The sequence below is a fragment of the Octopus bimaculoides genome, chromosome 13, assembly GCF_001194135.2.
Source record: "Octopus bimaculoides isolate UCB-OBI-ISO-001 chromosome 13, ASM119413v2, whole genome shotgun sequence".
Taxonomy (NCBI): Eukaryota; Metazoa; Mollusca; class Cephalopoda; order Octopoda; family Octopodidae; genus Octopus; species Octopus bimaculoides.
The window spans coordinates 46,048,586-46,065,157 of NC_068993.1; the positions used below are offsets into that span (position 1 = coordinate 46,048,586).

At 34.3% G+C, this 16,572-nt stretch overlaps 1 protein-coding gene across 1 annotated transcript in view; it reads left to right on the plus strand.

Moving 5' to 3' along the window:
* The window catches only part of LOC106869702 (uncharacterized), an 875,881-nt gene that overhangs the window by 472,452 nt on the left and 386,857 nt on the right, over positions 1-16,572 (plus strand). The window contains exon 2 of the mRNA XM_052972461.1: positions 8,670-8,807. Within this exon, the coding sequence (XP_052828421.1) occupies positions 8,670-8,807 (138 nt within the window). The remainder of the gene's footprint in view (positions 1-8,669; positions 8,808-16,572) is intronic.

Here is a 16,572-nt window from a genome sequence, read left to right on the forward strand (position 1 = left end):
TATATATATATATATATATATATATATATATATATATATATTACTTAGACAGATACATAGAGCAGGTTGTATACTTCTTAACATGCATACATTTAAGGAGACAAACATATGACAATGAAATAGGTGACAATCTAGTTAGTGTCTGACATAATTATTAGACACTCAATAAATAAAATCATTATAATGAGTTGACGGTACTCCAACTGTATCCATTACTTACTTACGTAAATGCATATAATCTCACATATGCACACACACACGCACACACACGCACACACAGACACACACATGCATTTATATATAAATGTGTGCGTATATGTATGTGTGTGTATATATACATACATACATACATACATATATATATATATACATATATATATATATATATATATATATATATATATATATATATATATATATATATATATATATATGCACGTATATAGTGACAGACATGTGCACACATATATAGTCATACATGTGTCCATGCATATTTCGAAGCATTTATCTATATACATGCGTATAATGACTGTCGTTTCATCGGGGCAAATTGTAATAGAAATTAGTATAATTACGAAAATGTCATGATTTATGTGTCTCCCTCGTTAGATGATCTCTTGTTTTCGGCAAGTTTTCCAAGCCATTAACAAACTTTCAAGCGTGTGAAGAACTAAGGAAGAAAAAAAGTATGTTATTTGAATAAATTGATATTCATCAATGCAGTCAATGGTCGACATTTGGAAGTATGTGTATCTTTATGTATACATATATGTATAAACACACACATACACACACAAAGACACACACACGAAAACGCATAGGCACACATACGCAAACGCACGAGCGCGCGCGCATAGACACATCCATCTTTTATAATAAACGCGAAATTCTGTACGTCCTGTACACCTTGTATCTCAGTCTACGTTTACTCTGTACAGACATATTATACCTTTTTGGATTCAAAATAATCCCGAGATTGAGAATCTGCCCTTAATTTGGTACTTGAGCAACCAGCATTGGGATCAGGCCTGGATGAGGGTTTGTTGTATGCTAACAGTTGAAAATATTTTCATTTAAATAGAATTTTAAGTAATACCAAAAGTTTGTGAATTCTTCTGAGATGGAAGAATACCAATAAATGCTTTGTTATTGAATGTTCTCTCTAGTTTGGGGCCGCAGACCCAATTAGCTCTTTGTAGGTACATAATTATGATTATAAATATATGTAAATATGTGTACGTATTTATTCATATACGTGTATGCATAGAAATATGCATGTATACGTATGTATGTATATGTATGAACATTTATATGTGTATATATAGGTGTGCGTGTGTGTGTGTGTTTGTGTGTGTGCACATGTGTATGCATGTTTGTGTAAGAGACTGAGTGTGTGTGTGAGCTTTTTTGTGTGAGCTTGTGTGTGTATATGTGTGTCTCATGTCTGCACTTAACAATTCCCAGACTTTGCTAGAATTATGAAATAATATATTCTTGTTAAAAAGTTATATCCTTAGTATAGTCTTATCTGGTATAGTCTAATCTGGTACCATATAGTCTAGAAATCTGTACTGTCCAAGGTAAGAAAAGCAATTCCGATAAATCACTAACAAAAAGCACGGACAATAAACTCTGCACTTCGTCAGTTCCTTTATGAATTTCAACACATTAAGGCAGCGTCGCAATCTCGAACGTTGAAAAACAATATTGGTTTCAGATTTTGACACAAGGCTAGTCATTTTGAGTGTGTGTGTGAGAGAGAGAGAGAGAGAGAGAGAGAGAGAGAGAGAGAGAGAGAGAGAGAGAGAGAGAGAGAGAGAGAGAGTAAGGCGTTTACATCCACATCAGTATTCAACTGGTATTTATTATATCGTCCTCGAAAAGTGGAAAGGCAAAGGTGACGTCGGCAGAATATGATACCAAACAATAATAATGGAAAGACTGTAAGTGTGAATAATGAAAACACATTGAAGGTATCCAGACTACCGTGTGAAATTACATCCTATAAACAATCAATCATTATTAATAAATCAACAGATACTAATTAGATAGTGGTGAAAGAATCATATCACTTCAGAAACAATCGAAAATAATATGCAAACCTATGAAAATCTTGTGAATCTTTGTTTCTCCCTAACTCCAATAAATTGAGCATAAATGTACACATAAATTTTACTGATAGAAGAAGCTTCAAAGGTCAAAGCTTCCTTGTTCAAGCTTAGGAAAAAAACACTCCGTTACTGGTTTTCAGCTTGTCTGCTACATAAAACGATTGTATGGAAGATGTTACTAATAAATTCTCCGAATATATTTATTGCTTCAAATTATCTCCCAATATTTTGGAAGTTGCTAAAACTAGCCACTAAGGTTTTTTTTAAAAATAAAATGTGCATTACAAATTATAAGAAGAAATTTAGCATTTGCAATGTTCATTTTATTAAAATTCTTAGCTCTTTCGTTTAGAGCATCACGTCCTGCATGACCGTCTAAATTTGAACCGTTGGCCAATTTGAGTTTCTTCGCTTTAATAATATACTCTGGTTATTATTATGCTAATTATTCCGGTAAAAAGTTTGTTATTATTCTAGAAAAAGTTTCTCTTCGCTGATCGATCAACCTTGAGCAGACAATGCTTCGCTAATGAGGTTACATATACGTATATATATATATATATATATATATATAGATAGATAGATAGATAGATAGATAGATAGATAGATAGATAATTATATATATGTATATATACGTAAAAATATGTGGAGTATATATATATATGTATTTATGAGAGGTGTCATTTCTTTGTATAAAATGATAAAATTGAATTGGATTTATCATTTAATGATTACATTATTTATTGTTTTGGTTTCCATTTCTATTTTATATTTATATATTGATAAACTGTTTGTTTACTTTATTTATTTACCTATTTGTTAAGACCGATAGTTCATAACATTGATATAGATAAAAATAAACTCAGTAAATTCTTCGGATATTTAATATACCTTAGGTGGTTATTTAACACGTAGCTAAATTGCTGTATATATATCAATCATTTACACACTGTAGTGCGTAAATAATTCTCTTAAGGTCAACATTTACTCACCCGCCACCACTGCTAGGCTTTGTCACTAAATTAGTTTTTAACCAAATCAGATGATGTTTCTATTTTTAGATTGGTCACCTCATAAGCTATATTTCAAACTAAACGATTTGAAAATTGATACAGTAGAAAAAAAGTTTGAGTCAAATATCTGAGGTCACAAACAGGAGAATAACGCCTGAAATCGAATTTGAGTCCAAAGATTTTCTTTTTACAGAAATCTATATTTTATTTTAGCTTATATGATAGATCTCGACGACTGGAATTTAACCACGTTAGTTATATGGAAAATTATTCAGTAGAGAAAAAGTACCTTGGATTGACTTATTACACGAATTCTACTGTATTTAAATAAAATTAATTTTATCTTATTTTATATTTAAAATACAGTTGTTTCCAAAAATAAGCCCATGGAACTAAATCCAGAATTAAATAATTTTGCTTAAATAAATTTTCTCTGAAAATAATCTAAATTACTGGGGTTATGCATGGAAAGAGTTTCTGAATATAAGCCCATAGGCTTAATACCGGATGGGCTTATGTTTGGAAAATCCCAATAATGTCTTTATAGTTTTTGTTTTAATAAAATACTGTATATTTTTAAAATGTTATTCTCGGCTGCAATATAGAATTTTAATTTTAAGTATTTTGAGTTTACTTTAGAGGTGACGAATTAGGCAAATTCTAATGTAGAAATATTGTGCTGTACTTTCCCAGGTGTAATAACTTAACAATATTAACATGTAATCGTCCGTATTTTTCATTGTAATATCTATCTATCTATCTATCTATCTATCTATCTATCTATCTATCTATCTATATGTGTATATATATATATATATATATATATATATATATATATATATATATATATATATACATATATATATGTGTGTGTGTATGTGTATATGTGTGTGTGTGTACATATATATGTATATATATATGTGTGTATATACATGTATGTGTGTGAGCGCGCGCGTATGGATATTTGAGTATACACACACAGACACACACGCACACACACATATATACACATACATGCATACATACATACATACATACATACATACATATATGCGCATATCCATACACATTTTCGATATAATGTCTCATAACAGACATAATCATGACCACAATATGCATTATCATCATTGTCATCAGCATCATCTTCCCCTTCTTCCTTCTGCACCTCCTCCTCCTCCTCCTCCACCTCGTCTTCATCATCATCATTTACATAAACAGGGCAAACAACAATCGACAAATCTAACGTTATTGCTACTTACATTTATCATATCCGTCATTATAATTAAACTAGTAATGTTTCGTATCATTTGCCCCTCTGAAAACGCTATCACTATCATCCTCATCATTGGCGTCTTTGTCGTCGTCATCATCATCATCATCATCATCCCTATTATCATTTTAGTAGTAGTAGTAATAATAGAAGCAGCAGTAGCAGTAGCAGCAGCAGCAGCAGTAGTAGTAGTAGTAGTAGTAGTAGTAGTAGTAGTAGTAGTAGTAGTGGTGGTGGTGGTGGTAGTAGTAGTAGTAGTAGTAGTAGTAGTAGTAGTAGTAGTAGTAGTAGTAGCTTAATCTTTATTGTTACCGCTATGTGTGACAGCGAAATATTCGATATATTTTACGTGTCTTATCGTCTTGGAGCAGAATACAAATAGACAACGGAGAGTAATAATTATTTGGAAAAAGAAGAAGAGAAAGTCTAAGAATTGAAGATTATAACAACAACATCGACTACAATAACAACTACAAGTACAATAAGAGCAGTAACAGCAACAACAACAACAACAATAACAACCGCAAAACTAGGCACAACAGCAATATCATTGACAGTAGCAACAACAACTTCAACAAGCCAAATGAGAAGAGACAAAATTACCAATCACTACGGTTGTAACAATGGTTACAATAAAACAACAGCAAAAGACATACAATGCCAAACAATACCAAAAAACAGTAGCAAAAGGGATTATGATACCTATGATGCTTGAGCTTTTAGAAATAGTAGCTAAATTCCCCTCAAATTACACTTCACTGGACCTGGTCCGACTCTCCATCGGTTATAACGACGAGTGTTTCAGTTTATCCGATTAACGGTACAATCTCTTCGTGAAATTAACGTACAAGTCACTGAGCACTCCAGAATCACGCGTACCCATAACTTATTTCTTAGGGAGATGTAGAATGACACAATGTAACAAGGCTGGCCCTTTGAACTACAGCTACCACTCACTTTTGTGAGACTAAAGATTTTTGAAGAGCATGTATAACGACTGTAGCAGTCTCACTACTTGACTGGTACTTTATTTTCTCGACTATAAAGCGGTGAAAAGCAAAGTTGATTTGAAACTATATGGATTTCGGTTCAGCCTCACTGCGCGGTATCTTGCAAAAATGTCTTCTACTATATGGCTTGGGTGTACTATAGTTCCGGGTTGACTAATGACTTGAGGGAATTGAGCAGACGTAAACTAAGCCCGTGGTATACATAGATATGTGTGCGTGCGTGCGTGTTTGTTTGTTTCCCACCAACAGTTGACGGCTGGTGTTAGTCTATAAAGTCCCTGTGAATTAGTGGTTCGGCAAAAAAGACAAATTGGATATGTATCAGACTTGAATATAAGTCAATAGGGACGATTTTTCTCCTATACGCTTGAAGGCGGTGCCCCAGTGTAGTCACAGATTAAAGAATGAAACAAGAAAACAAGTGAAGAAGTAAATATTAGCATTGGCATAACCATTAAGAATATCATTATCAACAACAGCAACAACAACAACAACAACAACAGGCCAACATCATCAATAACATCATCAAATCAACAAGAGGACTATGAACAGCATAATTAAAGAATATTGTTCATTTGTAATGAGCAATAGCTTTTGATTGGTGCCACGACGAGAAGATGGAAGCTGATTGTCTCTCGATAACGTGACGTATCTGTGATTCATTTGCATGATTAAATCGTTGTTTAATTAACAAACTCATTAAAATAAGTTGTATTAAAGGGCCTCCGTTTGTTGTGCGTATATGGTGTGTGTGGGTGTATGTGGTTTGGGTAGAGCTGTGACGCAGCTAATTTTAAAGTAATGGCTCTAATTAAGAGTCTTTCCCAACATCATTAACATAATAGTCATCGTCAACATACGCTACGCCTTAATTGTCATCATCATTTCGAATACTGATCGCTATTGTTGTTATTTTTAATTTTGATGCCAGCTGAAATTCTGCTGCTCGTGCTGCTGCTGCTGCTATTGTTAATTTTGATGCCAGCTGTAACGCTACACTTTTTGTTGTTCTTCTTTATTTTGATGCCGGTCTTAATTCTATTGTTTTTCTTGTTTGCTTGTCTTCTGTGATTACATTCAAATTCCGCTTTTAATATTCCAAAATAAATTAATGAAAATTTATATGAATAAATATATAGGCTTGGTTTTTCGAATCTTTCATGAGAGGACAAAGAATCGGGCCCTAGCCTAGAAACAAGACTCATTCATTGGAATTTAAAGACCAGATATGCATGCATATATGTATGTATGTATATATGTATGTATGTATGTATGTATGTATGTAACCAAGATCCAAGGTTTCTTCATTGGAATTTCAACATCAACGGGGTATTTTTGAATGTATGTATGCAGGCATATTATGTATGAATGCATGCACATTTTTAAGTTTTGTTATGCATGTATTTTCATGCATATAATCATATATCTAGACATGATCATTTTTAATTAAATGATAAACTGGAAAGTTCTAGAGATTTTTACAGTCCCAGTGATGGCTTGTATCTGTATTCTTTGTGTAAGCTATCACCTTTCTGGTTTTGAGAAGCCTAATTTCTCAAGTTTGGTATTTAGGCAGTGTGTTACATAACTCAGTACCCCAATAATTACAGTTATATAAACCTGAAATTGTGACCTGGATAGAGTAACTGCAGATTTCTCAATAATTCAGCGCAGGAATTTTATTTTCTGCTGAATATATGTATTTAGGTAGATATGTATGTATGTATCTATGCATGTATATATGTGTGTCATTAATCAGTTTTATTTCACGATTTCTTGCCAATACAGAAAGAAGCGGTTTCTAACCTAGATCTGTGACTCCTTCATTAGGTATATTTGTATGTATGTATCTATGTATATATGCAGATGTATATAGTTGCATATCTAGACATCCTCATATATATTTAAATGATCAACATCTGGAAAGTTTCACAGAATTTTACCGTTCCAGTGATGGACTGGATCTGTAGTCTTCGAATGAGCTTCCCATTTCTGGTTTGAGAAGCCTTATTTCTCAAGATTGGTATTTAGACGGTGTTTTACATATCCCAAGGCCCCAATAATTACAGGTATAAACGTGAACTTGTAGTTTAGATAGAGTAATTGCAGATTATCAATAGTTCAGCGTAGATATTCTCTTTTTCACTGATCTTCAGCTTTAAGTTAACATCCGCTGGGCAGCTAATGTCCAAAACTGTACACAGCTTTTCTTCTCTAGCACAAATCATTATAGCAGGTCTGTTGTGCGAACATTTTTTTTTTATTATTTCATTTTCTATATTTATCTTTAATATAAGATTAATATAGATCAGATCATTTTTGATATAAGATTAATAGAGACGACCGAAGCCTGTAGCAGTTACACATTCTCGACCATCTGGTAGAATCGTTAAGCACGCGAATAAAATGCTTGGCGGTATTTCGTCCGTCTTCACGTTCGGAATTCAAATTCCGCCGAAGTCTGCTGTGTTTTTCACTCTTTTGGGGTCGATAAAATACGTAGAGGTTAAACACTGCGGTATATGTAAACGACTTACCCCAAAATTGCTGGCCCTGTTCCAAAATTTGACATCCTCGATTTCTTTCCATGGGTAAAAGTTTAAAAGCGTAATAGACAATCACGCATTGCAACAAGCAGAATAATTTTATGAATGTTGTTATATCTCAATTAGAAATGTCATTTTACCATCCTCGAGCATTTTGTAAGTTTTCTAATACGTGGCTGGGAAAGAAAAAGAAGCTACAACTCAGAAGAAAGTAGATATCAGCATATCTAATTTACCACAGATCAGAAACCAATCCTGATGGGTGACAACAAAATGAACTCTTCTGAAAGCAATGAAAAAGAACCCAATAGATTGTTTTAAAACAGGAACGCGGTTTCAGTCTACTACCTAAAAGCGAGCATAATTTCCCTGACAGGCTTTCTGTACTGATTGGGTCGACACAATTTCAATCACAAGGTTTTAGTCGAACTGAAGTGCAGCTTGAAGAAAATTGCCGATTTTGGCTACGTAGCATGATCGAACCTGGAAATTTGTGATTGAGAGACTAACGTCATAATCATACAACCAGTAAATCATGCAACCCGTTTAAATAGCACTGAATAATGTTTTATGTAAGACTCTTCGAATGCTGGCTCGCCATTCTTCGCTATGATTTAATCTGTCACAATATATTATCCATCGTTTATCTAAGTTGAATAACAGACTTTCTTCGGTTTCTATCAGTTATTTTCAATGTCTTTCTTTGTTATTCTTTGCAGTGTGATCCTGGAATAGCTACGGATGCTCTTTACAATTTGATATACTGTAAACCAGAGATGATAATGTTTATTGGAGGTGCTTGCACTGAAGTCACGAAAACTCTTGGAGAAATAGTGCCTTACTGGAACCTAATATTGGTAAGTTACGTTATCCGATACATAACCATATAATTTCCACAATAACAGGGACCTTATCTTTTTGCAACCTAGCATTTCTTTGTATTAACGTACAGTGCTGCAACTACAAGATTTATTTCTATATTTTACTTCTGAAACATGATTCATAATTCATGTCTGTAACGAAACCTTGTTGTTTATAGTTGGAAACTATGATTCTACATTTATGTTATTGTAGTAGATTTGATAAATGTCTTATAGCTGTGACTGCTATACTGATTGTTTCTCTGGATTATACATATATACAAATATATAGTTTCCGCCTTCCATATCCATTCACAAAGTTTTGGTCGGCCCGAGGTTATAGTAGAGGACACTTGCCCAAGGTGCCACGCATACACACACACACACACATATATATATATATATATATATATACATATACATATATATATATGTGTGTGTGTGTGTGTGTGTGTGTGTGTGTGTTTGTGGAATGAAAGCGTTTGAAGAGGCCAGAATAACGCATGCAAAACTCAAAAGAGATATAAGGAAGAATGTTACGATCGAGAAGGTGAATCGCTGGTGTGACAGACCATGCCTTTCTTTTGCTGGAGTCAAATCCCATTTGCAAACCCATGGAAAACGAAGCTGCACCAACTACTCTGTCTATATGTCTGTACACACCTTTCAATACAATGTGTGGCATAATGTCCACAAATTTAATGGAGGCCTCAAAAGACATTTTAAGATCCACAAAGGTCAGAACTTATCAGCAACTTTTGGTGGTCCAAACCAGATGTGCATTCTATGTGGGTGCCCTTTCAGAACATTGCCTGGTTCAAAAAGCCGCATCAGATGTCATGATGGTTCTGAAGTGTAGGTACAGGAGGTGGTCAAACTGTGCATAAGGAGTAGACAACCACCATATATATATATATATATATACTGTAAATCCTCGAGTATAATACACACTTTTTTCCAAAATTTTAAAGGTCAAAACTTCTAGTGCGTACTGTATACGAGGTTCAAAATGAAAAATATTTTCTTAGCAAAACTTTCTAAGTGATAAATATGTAATGGCAATTTGGATAATTTTGGATAATTCTATATCTTAAGATTTCATGCTCTTTAATAAAGATTACTTTGCAATCCTCAGTATAGATACCAGGACAAATATATAAGCGAAATATACCTATACATACCGATAAATCTGTTCGAACACTTGCCAATATATACATCCATTTCCTGCGGATACATTCCGTCTACTAGCTCATCTCGACCATGTTGTTAACGTCAGAAATCGTACGGGGTAAATATAATGCCGCAGTATGATATAATGACTAGAGAACTCAAAATTATTTATACTTATAAATTGAGAATATAATCATTAGAATGATTATATTAGTGGCTAAAAAGATGGAGAAAAAGAGAGACAGAAACAGAGAAAGAACGAGTCAGACAGAGACAGAAAGACAAAATGGTAGGTGATGCGAGACGGGTGATATTTACCGAGACGTATCCCAAGTATTTATATGTGAAGAGACAATTAATGTTTCTCTGTGCTAACAGAGATCATCCATTACGAGGCACTATTCTATTAAAACCGTAATTACATTCTTACAATAAAAATTTCAAGCAGCGTTTCTGGAACAAAGACATAAAAACGTTCAATACATAACACACACACAAACCAACAATCAACTGTGCACATTCACACATACACGTACATGTATATACACACACACATACACACACACACGCGCACATACACTTTCACACACACAAACAGAAACACACACACTCAAAAACACACTCACACACACACATTCACACACAGACGCACAGGTGCAACAGCAATTTCTTCAGACAAGTACGTTCACTTCTTTGAATCTTCGATTTCCCGCCGTATTACTTCCTAGCCAAGAACGTGTGATTCTTTTGTGTAGACATTCTGTATTCATTGTTGTCTCCTTTTGTTAAGACTCATTCTGTCGCGAGACATACGTGATTCCAAAAATTCTGAGGTTGGAAGCGAAAGGGAGGGTAAAATATCGATGAATAATAAAAACAACCTTGATGGTAACATTCCAATCAACTCACTGATTATATTTGCGTACCCATGTATATTTATTTCTTTATTGCCCACAAGGAGCGAAACATAGAGGGAACAAACGAGGAAAAACAAAGGCATTAAGTCAATTACATCGACACCAGTGCGTAACTGGTGCTTATTTAATCGACCCCGAAAGGATGTTAGGCAAAGTCAACCTCGGCGAAATTTGAACACAGAATGAGGCCATGATGGTGCACCACCTTTACTGCATCCGGGGATTTTTCCAGTATTGCTTCTGGTGAAGTAGCGAGTTGAACGTTGCCGCACTTCTGTGTGTCTCCTGTTGCAATGTGGGTTCTAGTTCTTTTTTGAAGACTTCCATGTGTACACCTTACACAAATTTGATGTTCTGTGGTAGGACATTAAAAAGTTGTGATCCCTTGAATCACAAGCTCTTATATATTGGGTTCGTATCTTCAATGGAAATCACCATGTCACACAAATATGGTTGTGATTCATATGCCTAGTGTACCAATATCAGACGGGTAGTCATGGTGGCTATACTGGGCTTCGTATATTTTACCTCAGTGTCACTTCGATGTCTCAATAATAATAATAATAATAATAATAATAATAATAATAATAATAATAATAATAATAATGTTTTCAAATCTTGCCACGGGCAAGTACGTGTTGTTGCAATAAAAGGTGTGTTTACGTATTTGGGTAATATATTAAAGTTTTTAAGTTTCCTTGAGATGTTCATTTGTCTGTCCAGTTGGAGAATACAGTAAGACTTTTGCAATGAAAAGGATCTTCACATTTTCGAATACTCAGTGAGAGTCAAAAAGAAAAGAAAACAAGTTGTAGATAATAAAGTTGTAAGATTTACTAAATATGATCTTTTGTATGACCGCACGGAGAGAAATGGCAGTGTTCTTAGAATAAAAAGGAGGAGGATGTTTCTATTTTCGAATACTCAGCGAGAGAGGAAAGGATAAGTATTCACACAGTAGTTGTAGATATTAAAGGTTTTTTTTTTTTTTAAGCTGATCGTTTGTAAGTTTCCTAACTTATTTTATTTTGAGGGAGATTTAAAATATCCTCAGGAAATTGTAGATATTCCGGTCTTTGGGAATAGTAGGGGGAAGAGATGTTCACCATGTTGGATATTTGAATTTCTGAATTTCTTTTTCTTTTTCTTTTGGAATTTTTCTTTTCTTCTTAAAAGTTTTGTTGTGGTTTACAGTTTTTCTAGTTGTGCGGTGTGTATATATCGGCAGGTGCTTACTTCCTTAATTTGTTTATCGTGCATTTAATTGAGTTGTTGCAATAAAAAGCATGTTTACATATTCTGTTAGTCAGGGAAGGAGAGAAGACAAAATGTTCAAACAAAATTGGAGATATTAAACTTTCTAAATTTTTTAAGGTGTTTGTTGGTTTGTCCAAAGCTGTAGATACATAAGTCCCTTAACTTATTTTGAGGTAAATTAAAAATACTCAGAGAAAATTGTAGATATTCCAGTCTTTTATAAACTTATCTTTTTCAGTTGTCCCGCTGGGTTGTATTAATGTTTCTGTGTCTTCAGCTGACAGGTCAGGGCAGCGAAGAACACGTCCAGCCGCGTATTATTATTATTATTATTATTATTATTATTACTATTATTATTATTATTATTATTATTATTATTATTATTATTATTGTTCAATAGTTTTATTCTTATAACGTGCTTTCACTTCACTACCGAGCGCAGCTCTGTGCGCCTTGGGTATGTGCTGTGGTTTCCTGTGGTGATCTTATGGTTACTGTATTGAAAGTGTTTTGCGTAGGATGTGTGCAGTGCCCAGTAGTGCAATTTTCTGTATGTTATACATACATACATATTATTATTATTATTATCATTATTATTATTATTATTATTATTATTATTATTATTATTATTATTATTATTATTATTGTTGTTGTTAAGGCGGCGAACTGGCAATATTAGCACACTGGACGCTGGACGAAATGCTTAGCGATATTCCGCCCATCGTTACGTTCTGAGTTCAAATTCCGCCAAGGTCGACATTGTCCTTCATCCTTTTGTGGTCCATAAATTCAGTACAGGGGTTGATGTAATCGACTTAACTTTCCCCCAAAATTTCAGGTCTTGTGCCTATAGTAGAAAAGATTATTATTATTAGTAGTAGTAGTATTAATATTATTAGTTGCGAAGGAGATTGAATAGAGTAGAAGCAAAATATCGAACGCCAAATTTTTATTGCCAAACATTATAACGGCAAAACTTGGATCTTCTAAAAGACATAAACAGCATTAAGAAAATGCATCCGAATGCTTTCTCGCTTTCTCTCTTTCATTCTTATTCCATCTCCCTCTCTCTCCCTCTCTTTTACACATACACACGTACACATTTGTCGTACTGTGTTTTCACCCTTGTATTATATAAAAAAAGGAGTTTTACTATTCTACCACAATATTATTGATTGGTCAATGTGAGCTAATAACGTTGATGGTAGTCTTAAGATAATTAATTTTTTCGTCGCGAAAAACGTATGCAAACGCTACAATAAATAGGCACACTCACACAAACACACACGCATACGTATGCTTGTGTATGTGTGTATATACGTACACATACACACACGCATATATATATATATATATATATATATATATATAAGCTGTTACCTACTTCTCATTTTACTTACTTTTTCTTTCGGACGGTCACAGAATAAGAATTCCTGTCTCTACGGGATGAATTGCCGCGAAAAGTAGGAATGGATTGATGGGAAATACACTCGCTCACAAAAGTAAACACATTCGCACGCACGCTCGCACACAATCACACACACACACACACACACACACAGTCACAGACTGTCTCTCTCTCTCTCTCTGTCTTTGAGACACTCGCACGCACCTAGTTATGTGTTTGTGTACATTCGCTTCGTAGCACAGTGACTAAAAGCGTTTCACTATAACAATGATTCATTTTATTGTTTACAGCAACACAAATGTTACAACTTGTCTGTATATGAGAATATGAAAGCGTGTTTACATCTCAGCGCATGCTTCTGTATGGAATGCTTAAACATACACGCACATACATGCACACTCTCGCATGCACAGACGTAAACACACTTCTATTATTAATTTTGGTATCTGTGTATGTGTTGTGATTATTTGCATATTTGGTTGGTTGGTTGGTTGGCTGGTTGGTTGGATTACTGTTTTTCTCTTATAACTATTGTGCAATAAATGCGGCTGATGTTCAGCTTATTCTTCCGTATACTGATCTCTGTTGTTATACGCGACCAGTAGATAACTACTGAGAGACGTGTTTTGAGGCTAAATACTTAGAGATACACGGCTTGTTGCTCCTTACGCGGAGACCTTCTATGATTCACCTCATGTTAATCAAAGCGCTCCGTTTATGACCTTCATATACTTTTTGTCTTATTTTTACATGGTATACTACTGGAAAACTCGTTTACTATGCTGTGCTAGGAAAACATTTATAGAATTGATTTCCTTTTGGCTGATATGAAATTGACAAATTAAGGGACACAGATAAATCTGCAATGCATAGATTTATGCATGTGATTTGTCAAATGTAATACTCGGAGTATCGCCAGAGTGAAATCGCTTTTCGATGAATAAATCAACACCCCAGTACTGCAGCATGTATTGTGTAGTTAATATATTTTGTACATTTGACACAATCTAATGCATAAATATGAATAAATAAATAACATATGGTACATGACGTAATCGAAATAATAAAACCCAGAACAGACGTTATATATTCCCGTCATCATTTTTTTTCTTGAGCAGATCGATGTATTGGAGCTATGCTGGGCCCTCAACGCATACATTTATAGTTCGAAACTACACTCGGCGTAGTAAGGGATACTCTGTTTGATATTTATAGATTGAGACTGAATTATCAAAAAAATATAGTGAACGTACATTCGCATGTATACCTACCTACACAAGATTTTTGATACGGTTACACCAAAACCAGTGAGCACAGATGACAAAAGCACCAATACTTTTGTCTTAGTATATAAGATTATTTAAGATGTTTCGACATAAGTGTATGGACGTGTTTGGGTTCTATCATTGGCCATGAAACACGTTGGTTTTTTTCTTCCTCGAGCATGTTCATATGTTAGTCATAAAGGATAGTAATAACTTGAGTAAAGTTAGGTTTGTAGAATAGGATGGGACAGAGATGTTAAACGTAATTCGAAAGTTCTGAAGATTAGTATCTGAGACAGATACATGAGAGTACTGAGCGTGCCAACAATTCCATGAGTGCAGTGTAGACACAATAGATATATTCTTCTTAAAGTCAGGTACTTTATGTAGTGATGGCTCAACACCTACTGCTATAGTGTTCTCTCAAGTATACAAACAGTGATAAAATATGAATCACACATTAGCACTGAAAAGATCAGCAACGAATGACAGTCATATCACTCAAGGGTACGTATTGTAATTTCATAAATTGTTCTTGTTGCCTGTGTACCACAAAAAAATATATATATAGACCTTGCCTCATCTCTCTTACTGCCTCATCTCTCTTGATGGAATAAAACATCAATTATCAGCATACTGGATAAAGAGATGGCTATACTGGCACTCACTAGTACTTAGTTTTTCATTGGAGCAACGAGAAATGAAGTTCCTTGCTCGGGGAAGGAGCGCACCACGCGGTCCCAAAATGGAACACACTACATTATGATCTTGTGCGCAACACCGTAACCACTAGACCACGTGTCTTCACGTAGGTCAGTCAATACTAAATAGATGAAAGATTTTCCGGCATCTCGATTGTTAGTATTAAAAGCGCAGTTTTTTCTGTCTTATATAATCCAAAATCACCATGAAAAATCAGATAATTTGAGCGGTAGCTTACGTAGCGACCACAAGCATGCCTTTTACTGTCTGTTGTTCTTGAGTATGAACTGTATTATACTCTCCATGAATTATGCTAACATACATAATGCTGAGAGAGTCCCTGAGGTCGTTTCTTGCACGTTGGTAAACATTTTGTTCTGAGTTTATCAGTTCATAGAAACATTTATACGTTGTTTCAATGAATATCCAACGCAATGTTTCCATGAATAGCGAATATTTTCTCCCGTTGAAACGATATCTAGACAAAGAAGAATAAATTAATTCGACTGCAACTTTTCTGTGAACAGGTGCGTGTACGAAAACGTTGCAAAAGTTTTGAGATCAGCAGCTTCCTTCACGTTGCGCCAGCAAATGTCTTAGTAATTTGAAATCTCATTAAAGGAGTCAAAACTTTCGGAACACCCTTCATATATATCTAAATATTGCAGCTAGAAAAGTTCGTGAAGGATAATATACATACATACATACATGCATACATGCCTATACATAGTTATATACATACATATATTTATTAAATGTGTATATATATATATATATCATAAGGTTTTTAAACTTTTAAATTTTCATATTCAAAACAGACAGAGACTTCAAATTCCGTCTACCAAATCCACTCACAAGGCTTTGGTCGGCCCGAGGCTATAGTAGAAGACACTTGCCCAAGATGCCACGTAGTGGGACTGAACCCGGGACCGTGTGGTTGGTAAGCAAGCTACTTACCACACAGCCGCATCCATACATATATATTTATATATATAAAACTATTATTATATATATTATTATATATATATATATTATTATATATA